This window comes from Panthera pardus, unplaced genomic scaffold (genome assembly GCF_024362965.1).
Source record: "Panthera pardus isolate Hobbes unplaced genomic scaffold, ASM2436296v1 HiC_scaffold_2, whole genome shotgun sequence".
NCBI classification, from domain to species: Eukaryota; Metazoa; Chordata; class Mammalia; order Carnivora; family Felidae; genus Panthera; species Panthera pardus.
This window is the reverse complement of record NW_026526765.1, coordinates 129,184,132-129,200,104: the sequence shown is the minus strand read 5'-3', so window position 1 is coordinate 129,200,104 and position 15,973 is coordinate 129,184,132. Positions and strand designations below refer to the sequence as shown.

At 42.5% G+C, this 15,973-nt stretch overlaps 1 protein-coding gene across 5 annotated transcripts in view; it reads right to left on the bottom strand.

The window, feature by feature from the left end:
• The window catches only part of KIF3A (kinesin family member 3A), a 48,948-nt gene extending 41,714 nt beyond the window's left edge, over positions 1-7,234 (bottom strand). For 2 of the 5 annotated variants that reach the window (XM_019422040.2, XM_019422041.2), the window contains exons 1-2: positions 7,058-7,234; positions 3,649-3,922 (exon numbers count right to left, since the gene is read on the bottom strand). In XM_019422040.2, coding sequence (XP_019277585.2) covers positions 3,649-3,922; positions 7,058-7,063 — 280 coding nt within the window. In that variant the 5' untranslated portion in view covers positions 7,064-7,234. Of the gene's footprint in view, positions 1-3,648; positions 3,923-6,566; positions 6,773-7,057 lie in introns of those variants that run through there. The other 3 variants (XM_019422042.2, XM_019422043.2, XM_019422044.2) reach the window with 2 other exon arrangements.
• Between the last annotated feature and the right edge of the window lie 8,739 nt (positions 7,235-15,973).

Genomic DNA, 15,973 nt, shown 5'->3' with positions numbered 1-15,973 from the left:
GTGCATAACATGTAGAAGTAGACAACAGCACAATACTGAGGAGACAACCACTGGAAGTACAGCACTACAAAAATTTTTTAAGTAGCATAGTATCACCTGAAGGTAAAGTGGGATACATTAAAGATTTATACTATAAACCTTAATGCAACCACTAAAATAAAACAAAGATGTATTGCTATATATGCCAACAGAGAAGAATGGAATAATAAAAATAATACAAAAGAAGGCATAAAAGGAGGAAAAGAGTACAAAGAGAAAACAAAAAGCAAGACATAAATTGTCTCAATACCTGCAGTGAAGAAGCAGAGTTAGCAAGACTGAGTTTAAAAACACACACACACACACACACACTCAAAATACTACCAACTATACAGTGCTGTGCCAAAAAGAGCTAACAACAGATCTGGGATTGCTATTCTTTGAGAGGCCTGCTTTCAAAGTTGGCTTTTGACTAGCATCTGGGAATGTGGATTTAAGAAGGGTTCTCATCACTCCCTAACTGGTAAGAGTAGCTCACTATGCCTAACTTGTTTATATAAACAAGGTGGTTTGTGCTAAACACCTGCTTTCCTTCTCCTGAGAGCCTGGGATCTTGGCAAGTGCTAGGCTGAGGGTGCCCATATGAGCAGGCTCCAATAAAAACTTTGGGCACTGTGTCTCTTACAGAACTTCCCTGACAAACAACATTTAACAAGTACTATCATAGTCAATGGTAGAACAATTAAGCACATCTTGTGTGCCTACTAGTAGGAGAGGACTCTTGGAAGTCTGTACCTGGTTTCCTCCACACTTCACCCCAGGCACCTTTTCCCTTTGTTGTTTTTTGTTTTCTTTCTTCCTTTTTTCATTTCTTTCTTCCTTCCTTTCCTTCTTTCTTTTGGCTATGCATGTGTGTCTTTTTTGCTCTAATAAGCCAAAGCTGTAAGTACAACTATAGACTGACTCCCTTGACTTCTCCCAGCAATCTGCAAATGTGGTAATCTTAGTGACTTCCAGTATAGCTACCTACTAGAAATGCACTTTCAATATAAAAACACAAGTAGGTTCAAAGTAGAAGAATGAAAGAAGATATACTATGTTAACATAGCATCAAAAGAAAATTAGAATGTCTGTATCAATATCAGACAAAGTAGGTTTCAGAGTAAGGAATATTACCAGGGATAAAGAGAGTAATTTCATCATGAAAAAGAGTTTAACTCACCACAAGGATTTAAAATGCCTAAGCATTTATGCACCTACTCAGAGGGTTTCAAAATTCATTAAGTAAAAAGTGATAGAACTAAAAGGAAAAAGCAAATACAAAAATGAAGTCAGAGAATTCGAAAGCCCTCTCTCAGTGACACACCAAGTAGAAAATAATTAAGTATAAAGAAAATCTGAACGACACTATTGAACAAATTGATGTAATGAAATGAACATTTATAGAACACTCCACCCAACAACAGCAAAATACACATTCTTTTCAAGAATATACAAACATTTAAGGGAGCCTGGGTGGCTCAGTCGGTTGGGTGTCCGACTTCAGCTCAGGTCATGATCTCACGATTCATGGGTTTGAGCCCTGCGTCAGGGTCTGTGCTGACAGCTCAGAGCCTGGAGCCTGCTTCTGATTCTGTCTCCCTCTCTCTAGCCCTCCCCCACTCACACTCTGTCTCACTCTCTCTCTCTCAAAAAATAAATAAACATTAAAAAAATTTTTTTTTTAAGAATATACAAACATTTAATAATAAACTTCATTCTAGATTATACAACACATCTCTAATTTCAAAAGATTCAAGTTTTACATAGTATTTCTCTGACTAAAATGGAATTAAACTAGACATCAGTAATAGATCTCTGGAAAATCCCAAAATATCTGGAAATGAACACTTTATTTTTTTTAAGTATTTTTTTAATGCTTATTTATTTTTGAGAGAGAGAGAGCACACGCAACATAGCACGAGCAGGGTACAGGAAGAGAAAGAGGGAGACACAGGATTTGAAGAAGGCTCCAGGCTCCGAGCTGATAGCACAGAGGCCCACACGGGGCTTGAATCCACGAACTGTGAGATCATGACCTGAGCCAAAGTCAGACACTTAACTGACTGAGCCACCCAGGCACCCCTTAACACATTTCTAAATAACCCAAGGATCAAAGAAGAAATCAAAAGGGAGGGAAGAAAGTTCTTGCACTGCATGAAAATGAAAACACAGTGTGTCAAAATCCATACAATGCTACTAACGCAGTAGTTAGGGTTTAATTCATAGCATTAAACCTCTATGTTAGAAAGGAATATAGGTCTCAAAACAATGACCTCAGCTTCCACCATAACAAAGAAAAAGAGGAATAAAGTAGGAGGGAAAAATAAAGATCAAAGCAGAAATTCACAAAATAGAAAATGTAAAAAATAATAAAGGAAAATTATTAAAACCAAAAGCCAGTTCTTTGACAAAATCAGTAAAATTGTTAAACCTCCTGCCAGACTAATCACAAGAAAAAGAGAAGACACAAATTACAATCTATCATGTATCACATACCAATATCTTACTGAAAAAGATCACACCACATTCTAACGTAAGAATGATAGAGGACTGACATAAACAACTTGTTGCCAATAAATTCGACAAATTCCATGAAAGATAAACTACCAGAGCTTACTAAAAGAAAAATAGGTAACTTGAATATCTATATTATTAAAGAAATTGAATCTTTAGTTAAAAACCTTCCCACAGGGTTCCCTGGTGGCTCAGTCAGTTAAGCATCTGACTCTTGATTTCAGCTCAGGTCATGATCCCACGATTCACGAGATCCAGCCCTGCACTGATGGTGTGGAGCCTGCTTGGGATTCCCTCTCTCCCTCTCTCTCTGCTCCCCCACCTCAAAAATAAACAAACATTTAGAAAATAAGTATATGAATAGCTACTCAACATTATTAGTTACAGAGAAATACAAGTTAAAACAATGAAATACCACCACAGAGCCTCTACAACAGCTATAATTAAAAAGACTGATAATCTAAATGTTGGTGAGAATGTGAGGAAACTAGAACCCTCATACCACGCTCATGAGGAAAACAAATTAATAGTCACCACTCTCAAAAACAGTTTGGCAATTTCTTCAAAAACAAATATACCTTAACCATATGACCCAGAAATTCCACTTCTAGGTATCTACCCAAGAGAAATTTTAAAATTTAGTTGCACAAAGACTTATAAAAGAATGTTCATAGCAGGACTATTTATAACAGGCAAAAAACTGGAACAATCCAAATTTCCATCAAAGATCACTAAAGGAGGTATATTCATAAAATGGAATTCAGCATTAAAAAGGAACAAAGGACTGATATACACAACAACATGGATGACCCTCAACAACATTATACAAGTGAAAGAAAACAGATAATAAAGATAGATAGTGTATGCTTTGGTTTACATGGAATTTCAAGGAAAGACAGAACTATAGACAAAAGCAGGTCAACGGCAGCCTGGAGATGGGAATGCAAAGGCACATAAAGAAATTTCAGTGATCATAAAACTGGATTGTGGTGATAGTTTCAAAACTGTATGTATTTACTGTAACTCATCAAACTGTATGATTACAATGGGTGAAATTATAGGGTATTAATACCTCAATAAAGTTATTTTTTAAAAAGTGGACTTTATACTCACCATTGTAGCCTTCAAGAACAGAATCAATAATAGGTCTTGCAGTTAAGTTATAAACATCAAGTTGTTTACTCTCTGGTCCAAACACAGTATCAAAAGTAAATGTCTTTGGAGGTTCATTGGAAGAATCAGTCTTATGTACAGTAATAGTTCCCCTCATCTCATCCACACTGACAGCTTGTTTATAGCACATTGATTTCTCTCTCTCGTTGAGGGGCCGGCACCTAACAACCACCTTCACATTATCACAGCTTTCAGGCTTCTCTGATTTATTGATCTGGTGGAGAAAATGTTCACAAATAATGAAAAGAATATTTACTTTTACCTTCAGCAAATTAAATTTCAAATTTGAAAAAGGCTACTTTGCCATCCTAGTACCTTGCACATATTAAATACTCCATGAATATTTGTTAAATGCAATTAAAGATCTTACAGATATACAGAAAAGGCTTATTAAAAGATATGAAAAGGCAAATAGGTTTTTTTTACAATACAAATGAGGGGAGAGAAAATCTAATTTACATTTATAGTAAATAAATGCTATTCAAGAAGAAAATGAACCAGTATATTATAGACTGCCTTTCTGCATAAAAGTCCCTGACTTCCTCTGAGTTTCCTGCCTATAGGAAAACACATGTGAACATGGTTAAGAACTTTAATCAAGAATATAGTAGTAGGTTCTGTGTTCCCCCGAGACTTTTATTTTCTACAATGCATTAGTCAAATTTTTTTTTAATCACATAACTGTATGTAGTCTATCTTCTCTATAGAAGACATTAAATAAAACACAGAAAGCCCAATAGCAGACATAAATGTTTTAGTACGCCTCTAACCTTATGAACATCTATACATGTAAAGTTTCAATTTTTGAAATTTTATGATTAAGACTCTATGTTAAAATATAATCCTTAACAAAGACAAATACTGTATGATTTCACTTATACGTGGAATCTAAAAAAAACAAATGAACAAACAAAACTTGTAGATACACAGAACAGATTAGTGGTTGCCAGAGGGGAGTTGGGTACGGAGATAGACAAAATGGGTGAAAGGGATCAAAATGCACAAACTTCCAGTTATAAAATACATGAGTCATGTATAAATAATATATGGCATGGTGACTACAGTCAATAATACATATTTGAAAATACATATTTGGAAGTTGCTTAAAGACTGTATCTTGAAATTTCTCATAAGAAAAAAAATTTAACTCTGGCGATGGATGGTAACTAGACTTACTGTGGGGATTATTTCACAAGGAATACAAATATTAAATCACGTGGTACAGGTGAAATTATTATAGGTCAATTATACTTCAATTAGAAAAATACAATCCGGTTACTGAAGTAAAGTTCAATCGTTTAGTTGAACAGTACCAACACAAGATACCTCTCCCCTTCTCTACTTTCACCACGTTAGTCTAGTCCCCATTCTCCCACCCTGCATTGTAAGGCTCCTTAACGGGACACCTGCATCTAGTTAGGTTCTCCTACAGTCTGTTCCCTCCATGGCAGTCAGCTTCAACACAAATTTAATCATGACACTCCCGTAGTTACGACTCCGCAAAGGCTTCCCGCTGACATCACTGACATAAGGACTGTGTATGAAAACACAGTCCTTAAGGCGGCCTTTAAGACCTGGCTCTGGCCCATGTCTACCTGTCTAGCCTTATTTCACAAGTTTCCCTGCTTGGCTTTCTTAGCCACAGCCACACGGGTTTGTTTGTTTGTTTTTTAAGCCTTTTCTGTTCACCATGCTCCTTCTTACCACAAGCCTCTCCATGTGCTGTTCCTTCTGCCTAGAACATTCCTCACTCTCACCTTCACTTAGTCTCAGGTCTCACCAAAACAGCCACTTCACTTGGAAAGACTTCCCTAACTAGGTCAAATCCTGGTATAGGCCCTGAGAGCACCCTACTCTCTCCCTCCTCTACAACGGTTTCAATTCTACTTTTCTTTGCTTCTTATTTGATTGTCTGTCCTATCTGTCTACACTAGAGGTTGCGAACTGGTATTCAAGGGACTGAATTCAGCCCACAAATACTTTTTGTATGGCTCATAGAATTTAAAAATATTTTTTAATTAGTTGCTAAAATTCAAAAATGGAGAAATTTCATAAAAATAACAATTTCTAGATTCTCTTGGAAAAAAACGATGATTTGGGTGGCTCAGTTGGTTAAGTGTCTGACTTTGGCTCAGGTCACCATCTCGTGGTTCGTGGGTTTGAGCCCCATGACCAGCTCTGTGCTGACAGCTCAGAGCATGGAGCCTGCTTCAGATTCTGTGTCTCCCTCTCTCAAAAATAAACATTAAAAAAATTTTTTTGAGAAAAAAAAGATGATCTGACATGTATAGGCCAGCGTTCCTACATAGAAACACCTTACAACTCACCAGAAGCTACCTTCTATTATATGCCACCCATTCACTTCGTTAATGTTAAGGGTCTTGTCTCTACCAACATGATTTTCACCTCTGCCCATTAAGGCAAGCTTCTATCTTCCCAAGTTCAAGAACCTGTCTGGTTTTGCTCAATATTTTACCTCCAGTGCCTAACATGTGATTGATCCCCAGTATTTGCTGAGTGAACTGATAAATAACTTGAAAGCAAGATCACGGAACAAATACTAAGCATTTAATGCTAAATGTCAAGTACTGTCCTTCAATTCCGTTGTGCGTTACCTTATTTCATCCTGATAAAACCCCATGAGGAAAAGTTTAATTACGTGGGAATTAAAGACCCAGAAAGATTAAATAATTGTCCGAGGCCTCGGACCAGAAGAAAAACAACCAAAGCCCTATGTGTTCTCCACGACCCTATAATGGACTTAGGACGCCCCCTATTAAATGTACGATAATGTCCTGTGAAATCCTACAAGACAAACATACCACCCAACCCCCGGCCTCACACACAAAGACACCTACGGGTTACATTCTGCACTGTAAGCTAAAGCACCACGAAAGGAATGACAGCTCGAGTCAAGGGCTGGAGTAAGAACAGGCAGCTCTCGTTTCGCTCCTTTCCGGAGCTGGCTCCTTGGCGTACAGACCCCACCAGGTGTGGAGCATCCAAAGCCGACCCCCCGCGGCCGCTCCCAGGCGCCCCACTCAGCTAGCAGGGCTGGGAGCGAGAGCGCATCCTCAGGCGCTGTGCCTTTATGTCAAGCAGCACAGGCCCTGCGGGATGCAGCACCAGCGAAGACAGCAGGGCCTGCCCGGGGCCCCTCCCAGGACCGGCAGGATCCTCGCGGGCTCCAGCCCACCCGCCAGGCTCCCCAACCGCTGGAGCCAGCAGAGCTGACCCTGCCCCGCCCCACCCCAGACGCCTGCCTGTTCCGCGCCTCCATGGCAACAGCCGCGCCCCCGAGCCAGGCCGCTGGGATGAGGAATCCCAGCAGCTGAGCGACTCTCCTCACCGGCATCGTGGCTCCCTCCTGTGCCCCGCTGACGTCCCCGCCCTGGGCGCAGTCCAACGGCGCCGGGTTCGCAGGAGAGGTTTGTCAGAGATTACCGAAAAACCGCCTTGGCGCTCTCGAGACTGCGGCTCCTCGGGCGAGAGCAGGCTGTGCGCAAGCGCACTGCGAGCTCGCCCCGCCCCGTCCCCGGGCCTCAGGCTCTCTTGGCCTTCTGAATTACGCCTGCGCGGAAGCTTTCCGAGTCCGTCTCCTAGGACGCCAGTACTAAGGCTGCGCCTGCGCAATGCTGCCATTCGACTGCGCTAGAACTCTGGCCCGCATTGGGGCGGGGATACCTGGCTGCCACCGGTACGCAGTGGGGAGGCGCTCCTAAATCCCGCGACTACCTTTGTGGCTCTTGCAATATTCCCAATATTAAAAACAACCATAGGGGGGCACCTGGGTGGCTCAGTCGGTTGAGCGTCCGATTTAAGCTCAGGTCATGATCTCATAGTCCGTGAGTTTGAGCCCCGCGTCTGGCTCTGTGCTGACAGCTCAGAGCCTGGAGCCTGTTTCCGATTCTGTGTCTCCCTCTCTCTGCCCCTTCCCCGCTCATGCTCTCTCTCTTCTCTTGAAAATGAGTAAACGTTAAAAGAAAAAAAACAACCATAGGAAAAAATTCAAAAAGCAGTTGTACACTGCGTCCATGCGGAGAGCTAAAGACTTAGCCTGATTGCTGACTTGTTTATGACCTCTCTTACAGATAAGGTCATAAGGAGCTTTGTAGGTGTTTTCACAAGTATCTCCAGAGCCTAAAATAGGACTTAAAATAGGACCTAGCACAGACTAGGTTTTCAATAAATATTTGTGAAAGAACGAATGATCTTGATCCATCTTCTTTCCTGTCTGAAGCTCTGCTCTGAACACCAACTACTGGGCTTGGATGTGCGATAGGCTTTTCAAGATCATCCTTGTCAAAAATTGAAAGGTTGATTCCCGCCCCCTCCCACACACACACTACTACTGCCCATCCCCACCCCAAACCCCTGGCGAAACGCTAAAAAAAAAAAAAAAAAAAAAAAAAGGTGCCCTCTCAGACTTGCCTCAGCATAATAAATCTAAGCTGAATCCTGACAATTGCTCAGGTCAAACCAGTCTCTTTTTCTCATACCCAATAATCAATCTTTCAGCAGAGCTTGTTTCTATCTTCAAAGTAGAACCAGAATCTAACCCTTTCTCACTACCATGATCACCTGTTATCTGTATTACTACAACAGCTCAAAATTGGTTTCCTTGAGTGCACCCTTGTCCTCTTTTAGATGTTTTCAACACAGGAGCCAGAAAGATGGTGTTTAAACATGAATCAGATAGTGTCTTTTCTCTATTCAAAACCTGCCGATGATTTCCTTTCTCACAAACTGAAAGTCACAGGCCCTTTCCCCACTTCCTACAATCTTCCCTCTTGCTCATTATTTTGCACCAGCCCCACTTGGCCTCCTTCAATGGACCTTCCGGGCATGGTTCCATCTTAGAACGAAAGAGCTTTTGCACTTGCAGTAGGAAATAATAAAAACATCTATAAAGCATTTTACTTAGTGCCAGTGTACTATTCTAAGTGCTTTACTTTCTTTTTTTATTATTTAATCCATATAAAAACCTTTTGAAATAGGTACTGTTAGTCATTTTACTAGAAAATAGGAACAAGGATTTTACAGATAAACAAACTCACGTACAGAGCCATTAAGTAACCGTCCAAGGTCAGACACATGGGCAGTGACAAAGCTCAGATCCAAACTTAAGCCCTGGAAAGCTCTCCCTCTAAATATCCCCATGCCTCCCCCACCTCTTTCAGAATGTCTTTGTTCACACATCACCTTCTCAATGAGTCTTACCATGACCTCTCCACTTAAAATTTCAGCTTTCATCACCCATCTTCTTATATCTTCTCCCTATTTTATATTTCTCCATAGTATTTATCACCATCTAATATACTGTATATATATATTATGTAAACACATATACATAGCTTTCTTGAGATATAATCAGACATCATACAAGTCACCAATTTAAATTGTAAACATAAATGGCTTTTATTATATACACAGACTATAACCACAATCAATTTTAAACATTTTCATCACCCCAAAAAGGGATTCTATATTCATTATAGTGACTCCCACTCACCCCATCTGCTCCTCGCCAACATCCTAGCCCTAGGCAATCACCAATCTACTTTATGTCTCATAGATTTTCCTATTTGGAACATTTCGTATAAATTGAATTATATAATATGTGGCCTTTTGTGAATGACTTCTATCACTTAGAGTAATGTTTTCAAGCTTCAGCCCTGTTGTGGAATATATCAGTAATTCTGTACTTATAAGGCTGAGTAATATTCCTTTGTGTGGATATACCACATTTTTATACATTTGTCACTTGATGGACATTTGGGTTATTTCTACTTTTTGGCCATTATGAATATTGCCACTACAAGTTTCTGTGTGAACATGTTTCATTTCTCTTACATCTAATATGCCTGCAAGTGGAATTGCTGAGTCATTCAGTAACTGTAATGTTTAACATTTTGAGGAACTACTGAACTTTTCTCTACAATGGCCACACCACCAGCAATTTTTCATTCTCACCAGCAACATTATGAGGTTTACAATTCCACCACATCCTCAGCAACACTTGCTACTTTCTTGTTTTGTTTTGTGTTTTGTTTTTATAGTCATACTATTGGTGTAAAATAGGATCCTATTGCAGTTTTGATTTACAATTCCTTGATAACTAATGATGCATTTGCTTTCACCTGCTTATCGACCATTTGGACGTCTTCTTTGGAGAAGCGTCCGTGCAAATCCGTTGCCCATTTTATTTGTCTTTTCATGATTAAGTTGTAAGAGTTCCTTCTGTATGCTAAATACAAGTCCCTTTTGGGATACACAGTATGCATAAATTTTTCTCTGTGGGTTGTGTTTTTAATTTCTGGAGAGCATTCTTTGAAGCTCAAAAGTTTTTTGATTTAGATCACATACAATTTATATATTTTTTTTCTTTTGCTGTTTCTTTCGTTGTGCTTTTGGTACATATCTAACAAACCATTTCCTAACCCAAGGTCATGCAGACTCATTCTTCTAAGAATTTTATAGTTTTAGCTCATACATTTAGATCTATGATGTATTTTGAATTATGTTTACATAATGGTGTGGTACAGGGATCCAGCCTCATTGTTTGCATATGAATATTCAGCTGTCCTATCACCATTTGCTGAAAAAACTATTCTTCCCTCCACTGAACCACTTGTAGCACCCTTGCCAAAAATCAGTTGATCATGAATGTGACTGTTGATTTCCAGACTCTCAATTCAATTCCATTGATCTAAATGGCTAACCAAATGCCAGTACACCTTGATTGCTATAGGTTTGTAGTAGGTTTTGAAGTCATATAGTATGAGACCTCCATCTTTGTTCTCTTTTTTCAAGATTGTTTTGGCTATTGTGAATCCTTTGCATTTCCATGGAAACTTTAGAAACACCTTGTAAATTTCTGCAAAAAGCCATCTGGAAACTTAACAGGGATTATATTGAATCTATAGATCAATTTGGTAAGTATTGCCATTTTAACAATGCAAGTCTTTTAATCTATGAACATGGAATGCCTTTCCATTTATTTATGTCTTCTTTAATTTCTCTCAGTGATGTTTTGTCATTTTCAATATGTAAATAATGCAGTTTTTGGTTGTATTCTTGAATATTTTAGTCTTTTGTATGCTATTGAAAATGGAATTATTTTCTTTCTTTTTTTTAAGTTTATTTATTTTGAGAGTGACAGTGTGAGCAGGGGAGGGGTAGAGAAAGAGGGAGAATCTCAAGCAGGCTCCACACTGTCAGAGCAGAGCCCACTGTGGGGCTCGATCCCACCAATCATGAGATCAAGTCCTGAGCCAAAATCAAGAGTTGGATGCTTAACCGACTGAGCCACCCAGGCATCACTGGAATTATTTTCTTAATTTTATTTTCAGATTGCTCATTGATAGTGTATAAAAAATTGATTTTTTCTAGTACACTGACCTTGTACTCTGAACTTCCATGAACTTATTACTTCTAATAGTTTTTTAGCAGATTCCTTAGGATCTTCTATATACAAGATCTTTATTTCTTCACCTGAAAGATAATTTCATTAGATACACAATTCGAGGTTGGTAGCATTTTTCTCTCAACACTTTAAATATCTCGGCCCACATCTTGCTTGCATGATCTCTGAAGAGAACTGAAATGTAATTCTTATCTTTGCTCTTCTATAGGTAAGTTTCTTCCCCTCCCCGCCTCCAGCTTCTTTCAAAACTTTATCTTTGATTTTCTGTAGTTTGAATGATATGCCTAGGTATACTTGGGGGGCATTTATCCCACCTGGTGTTCTTTGAGATTCCTCGTTCTGTGGTTTGGTGTCTCATATTACCTGAGGAAATTCTCAGTCATCATCACTCCAAATATTTCTTCTATTCCTTTTTCTTTCTTCTCCTTCTGACATTCGCATATATTTTAATGTAAATTTAATGTAATGTAAATCTTAATGAAATATATCTCACGTAAAGAAAAGTGCACAAATCAAAAATGCACCGCTTGATCAGTTTTCGCAAGGCGAACACGTGTGTAATCAGCATCCAAATCAAGAAACAGAACATTACCAGCCCTGGAAGCTCCTTGTGTTCCTTCCCAGTCACTATCCACTGCCCTCTAACGGTAACCACTATCTTTTTTTTTTTTTTTTTTTTTAATGTTTATTTATTTTTGAGACAGAGAGACAGAGCATGAATGGGGGAGGGTCAGAGAGAGGGAGACACAGAATCCGAAAACAGGCTCCAGGCTCTGAGCTGTCAGCACAGAGCCCGACGCGGGGCTCGAACTCACGGACCGCGAGATCATGACCTGAGCCGAAGTCGGCCACTTAACCGACTGAGCCACCCAGGCGCCCCGACCACTATCTTAACTCTTAACGTTACAGATTTCGTTTTTCTTGTTCTTATACTTTATATTAATGGAATTATACAGTATGACGTCTTTTGTCTCTGTCCCTCAACATTCAGTATTATGTTTGTGAGATTGTTTTCTTGTTGGGTGGAGCATTAGTCCATTCTTTTTCAAGGTGGTGTAGTATTCCATAGTGTGAACATACAGAAATTTGTTTATTGCATTCAATTGCTGACGGACATTTGGGGCTATGACAACATTGCGTAGGTGTCTTTTTGATGCACATATATGAATTTCTGTTGAGCATATACTTAAAAGTGAAATCGCTGGGATTACTATATATTCTGTTCATGTTTATTATCTGTCTCTCCTGGCTAGAATGTAAATTCCATGTCTGTGTTATTCACTGTTATGTCCTAACATTGTAGGCCTTCACTGAATAACTGCTGATGGGAAAAATGTATGCATGAAGGAACTACTTTGTGAGGCAGATTTTGCCTTTTTTTAAGAGTCGAAGTAAACAGGACTGAGAGCTCAAGTCCCATAAACGAGATCACACAGAGTCAGAATCCCATCTCAAGGGTGTCTGACTGAGGAGCGCTCCGGACGCTTCTCTACCTGGTCTTGTGTGCCGCAAAGCCCTACTGTGAAATAAGACGCAGGGTCTGCGGCCCGGTGAACTTCTCCAGGGCCGAAGTGCTCACCAGGTGACGCATTCCGGGTTCGGGACTCCGGTCCTGGGGCTTCGGGCATCGGGTGGGGAAGAAGCGCTCAGCGGGAGGTGGGGGCGGGGAGTGAAAGAAGACGGAATCCTTCACCCACCGGCAAGCACTCCACGCGCCACAAGCCGTGAGCAAGTGTCAAAGCCCGGCGGGTTGGGAGTTCCAGGAGCTGCTGCGCGCCCGGGCTGCGGGTGGGCCCGCCGAACCCTCCCCGCCCCGGCGCGGCCCAAGCTGCAAGTCCCCCGTGCCGGGTTATAAAAGGCTGGCTATGGCGGGACCCAGACCCAAGAGCCGGCGCTCGCCATGGCCTCCGGCAGGCGGCTCCCCTCGCAATCTTCGGCCCCAGGGGGGAGATCAGAGCCGCGTTTGGGCGAAGCGGCCCGCGGCATTCTTCTCCCGCGGCCTTGGTGGAACCCGTAGCTCTCCGCGCCGTCACCGAGAGGACCCCGAGCTGCCTGTCCCGCTCTCGGTGCCGCGCCAGGTCCGCAGCTCCCGCGGCCACCCCTCCAGGCCTCAACCCCGCGGGTGCCGTGCGAATGGGGACGCCCTCTGGATGAGCGCCGACTGGCCGCCCACCCGCAACTGGCCCTGGGCCGCGAGGCGCGCCTGTGGCGTGGCGGTCAACCCCAGGTAGCGGGCCCCGCGGCCGGAGCCTTCCGGGAGCACGTTCACCCCCTTCCCCGCGCGCGCACGGGACGCGACCGGGTTCCACCTGCGCCCGCGCCCAGGTGAGCAGCACCCTGGAGGCGGGGACCTTCACCAGGTGCGTGCCTTGCGCGAGGCAGGAGGCGGCGGTCGCTAGCCCCTCTCGCAGAGAGGACGCCTTTCTGGTAGGTGCTTCGGAAGAGGTCTTGAGTTGGGAAACTCTGCTTAGGACCAAAACGGGCGCGAGGACCATCTCAATCCGTGAGCCGCTGGGCAACACTCAGTCCCATCGCGGTTTAAGGTGCAGGGACGTCTCACATCCCCTATGGTGACCTTCAGCGGGCTTGTGTCCACACAGGCGAACCTACACTGGCCACCAACGACCTTCCCTGCCCTCCCCTACCCCTTCTTTCCAACAGGCTGAGATCTGCCACAAGGTCCAGGAAATCGTGTTGTCGCTCCTGGGGCTTAAGAACATTTTTAACTTCTCCCAAATTACTTTTAACCTGGCTCTCACTACCTTCAGCCGCCTACTGGTTTCAGTAAAGGTAGGGGCTCTGGGGGTGGTAATAGAGGGTGGGAGAAGAAACTGACCTCTGCCCTTGATTGCTGCCTGAGAGGTGCACTATCCCAGCTGCTTAGAGGCTCATAAACTAAGGGTTACATCCCATACCCAGCCTGTCTGGCTCAATGTTGTGTGGCTGTCCCTCTGAAGGGACCTAGCTGGGAAAGGACTTACTGTGTGATCATGTGGGTGTGTTTGTCTGGATCTTGCCATTGCAGCCTGTGGTCATGATGTGTTCCCCGAAATGGTGCCGTATTTCCCACCCTCATTCATCCCCCTAACAAGGGACTACTGACTAGCCACTGGTGCTTCTGAAATCAGGGGCATATTCACGGGTCAAATGTAAAACATGGCACTAACTGGTGGAAGAATACAATACATCTCTTTTTGAAGAAAGGAAAAAACTTAATTTCCCAAAGAAACCCACCGGTGCTTGACTACTTGTTCCTGGCATTCATATTCTGGGCAAATGTGTTTGTTCCATATTTCAGATAAGAGATTACTCCATTGTGTTATGATTACTTGCTTGAGACTTGCTGCCAAATTTAACGAAGAAGAGGAGGTAGGCATCCCTGGGAGTCCACTCTGGGCTGCTTTTGAAGTATAGGAGTGTTACACTGGAACATTCAGACTCCCAGAAAGGTATGTCCTTAGGAATGGTGGGCTTTTTAGAAAATGCATTAACTTCCCAGGATCTCTGCTTTGCTGCCTTTAGCCTTGTTGGACCTCACGACCCCATAATGGGCACTTAGAACAGCTGAATTCTCCTGGTCCAGCAAACCCAGAGGCCTGATCTCCTGGCAGATGTATCTTTATTGGTCGATGTCTGATGCCACCTCCCACTGAACAGAAACATTGGCTGTTGAGCTAGGAAAAAGGCCTCCCCAAACCATGTGCCATAATGTCCCCCCCTAGAAACCTGTTGAGACTTAAGGACTTGTCTGTGTCACTGAAGCTGCTCTTCAGAGACTTTGGGACCCTTCTCTTGAGAGGCAGGAGGGCCATGTGCCAGGGGTCGAGGAGATGCCCCCACAAGTGCTTCAGGCTTGCTTGAACTTGGCAGTTTCACTATAGTTTCTGTTCAGAAGATTCTCTCCCAATACCCTTTCCAGACCCCCCTCCTTCCATCTCCACAAACTTTCCCACTTTAGGGATAGTAAAGCCTGTCATTGCCATAGGGTTCCCCTTGGCTAAGTTCAGGGTCTGAAGGGTCAGAAAATATCGCTTGTGTGTCCAGTTCCAAACATTCAGTAAAAATGCTTTTAACCCCTGTCCATTACAATATAATGTGTGTTCCCCTCCAACAAAGTTGCTTTTTTTTTTCAACTAAAAATCAAGTAAATGACCCTTAAAATAAGTGTTTGTGGAGGTTATAATAGTAGTTGGCTTACCTAAAAAAGTAGACTGGTCTGTGTGGCACCTGGTACTTGAGTAAGTCTTATAAGTCCCTCTGGGAAAAAGTCCTTGTTTTTCCAGAACTGAACCGCCTTAAATCAAGGTTGAAGGAAACGTGGTTGCAGCTATGGTGTTGCCAAAACCACGGGAGATTTTGTGAGTGAGCCTGTCTAGTGCAGACCGGGAAGTTCAAAGACCTACTTTTGCTCTCTATGACAAGTAATCACCGTGGGGGTCGGGAACAGGAATGATAAGGATAAAAACCGTGGGTGAGTTCTTGCAGCTGAATGGGGGGGGACATGGCACAGCCCCACCCTCCAAAGCACCTTTGGGCATGAGCTGGAGTGCATTTGTGGATCGAGGCCTGTTTGCACTGAAACACCATATTGTACACCTAAAATTGACCTCACACCGTATGTTAACTACGCTGCAGTTAAAACAAAAACTTGTTTGCAGAGGGTGACCATGTGCCATTCACTACATGTTGTCATAACTACCTGGGACTTGACATATGGCCAAAATCTGACTTGGTGTTTCTGTCAGAAGCATTTTCTGTGGCATGTCACAAGAAGACAACTCTCCTAGGGTCACGGATGCCCGGTTCCCATGGATAAGAAAACAAGTTACCATGACATGA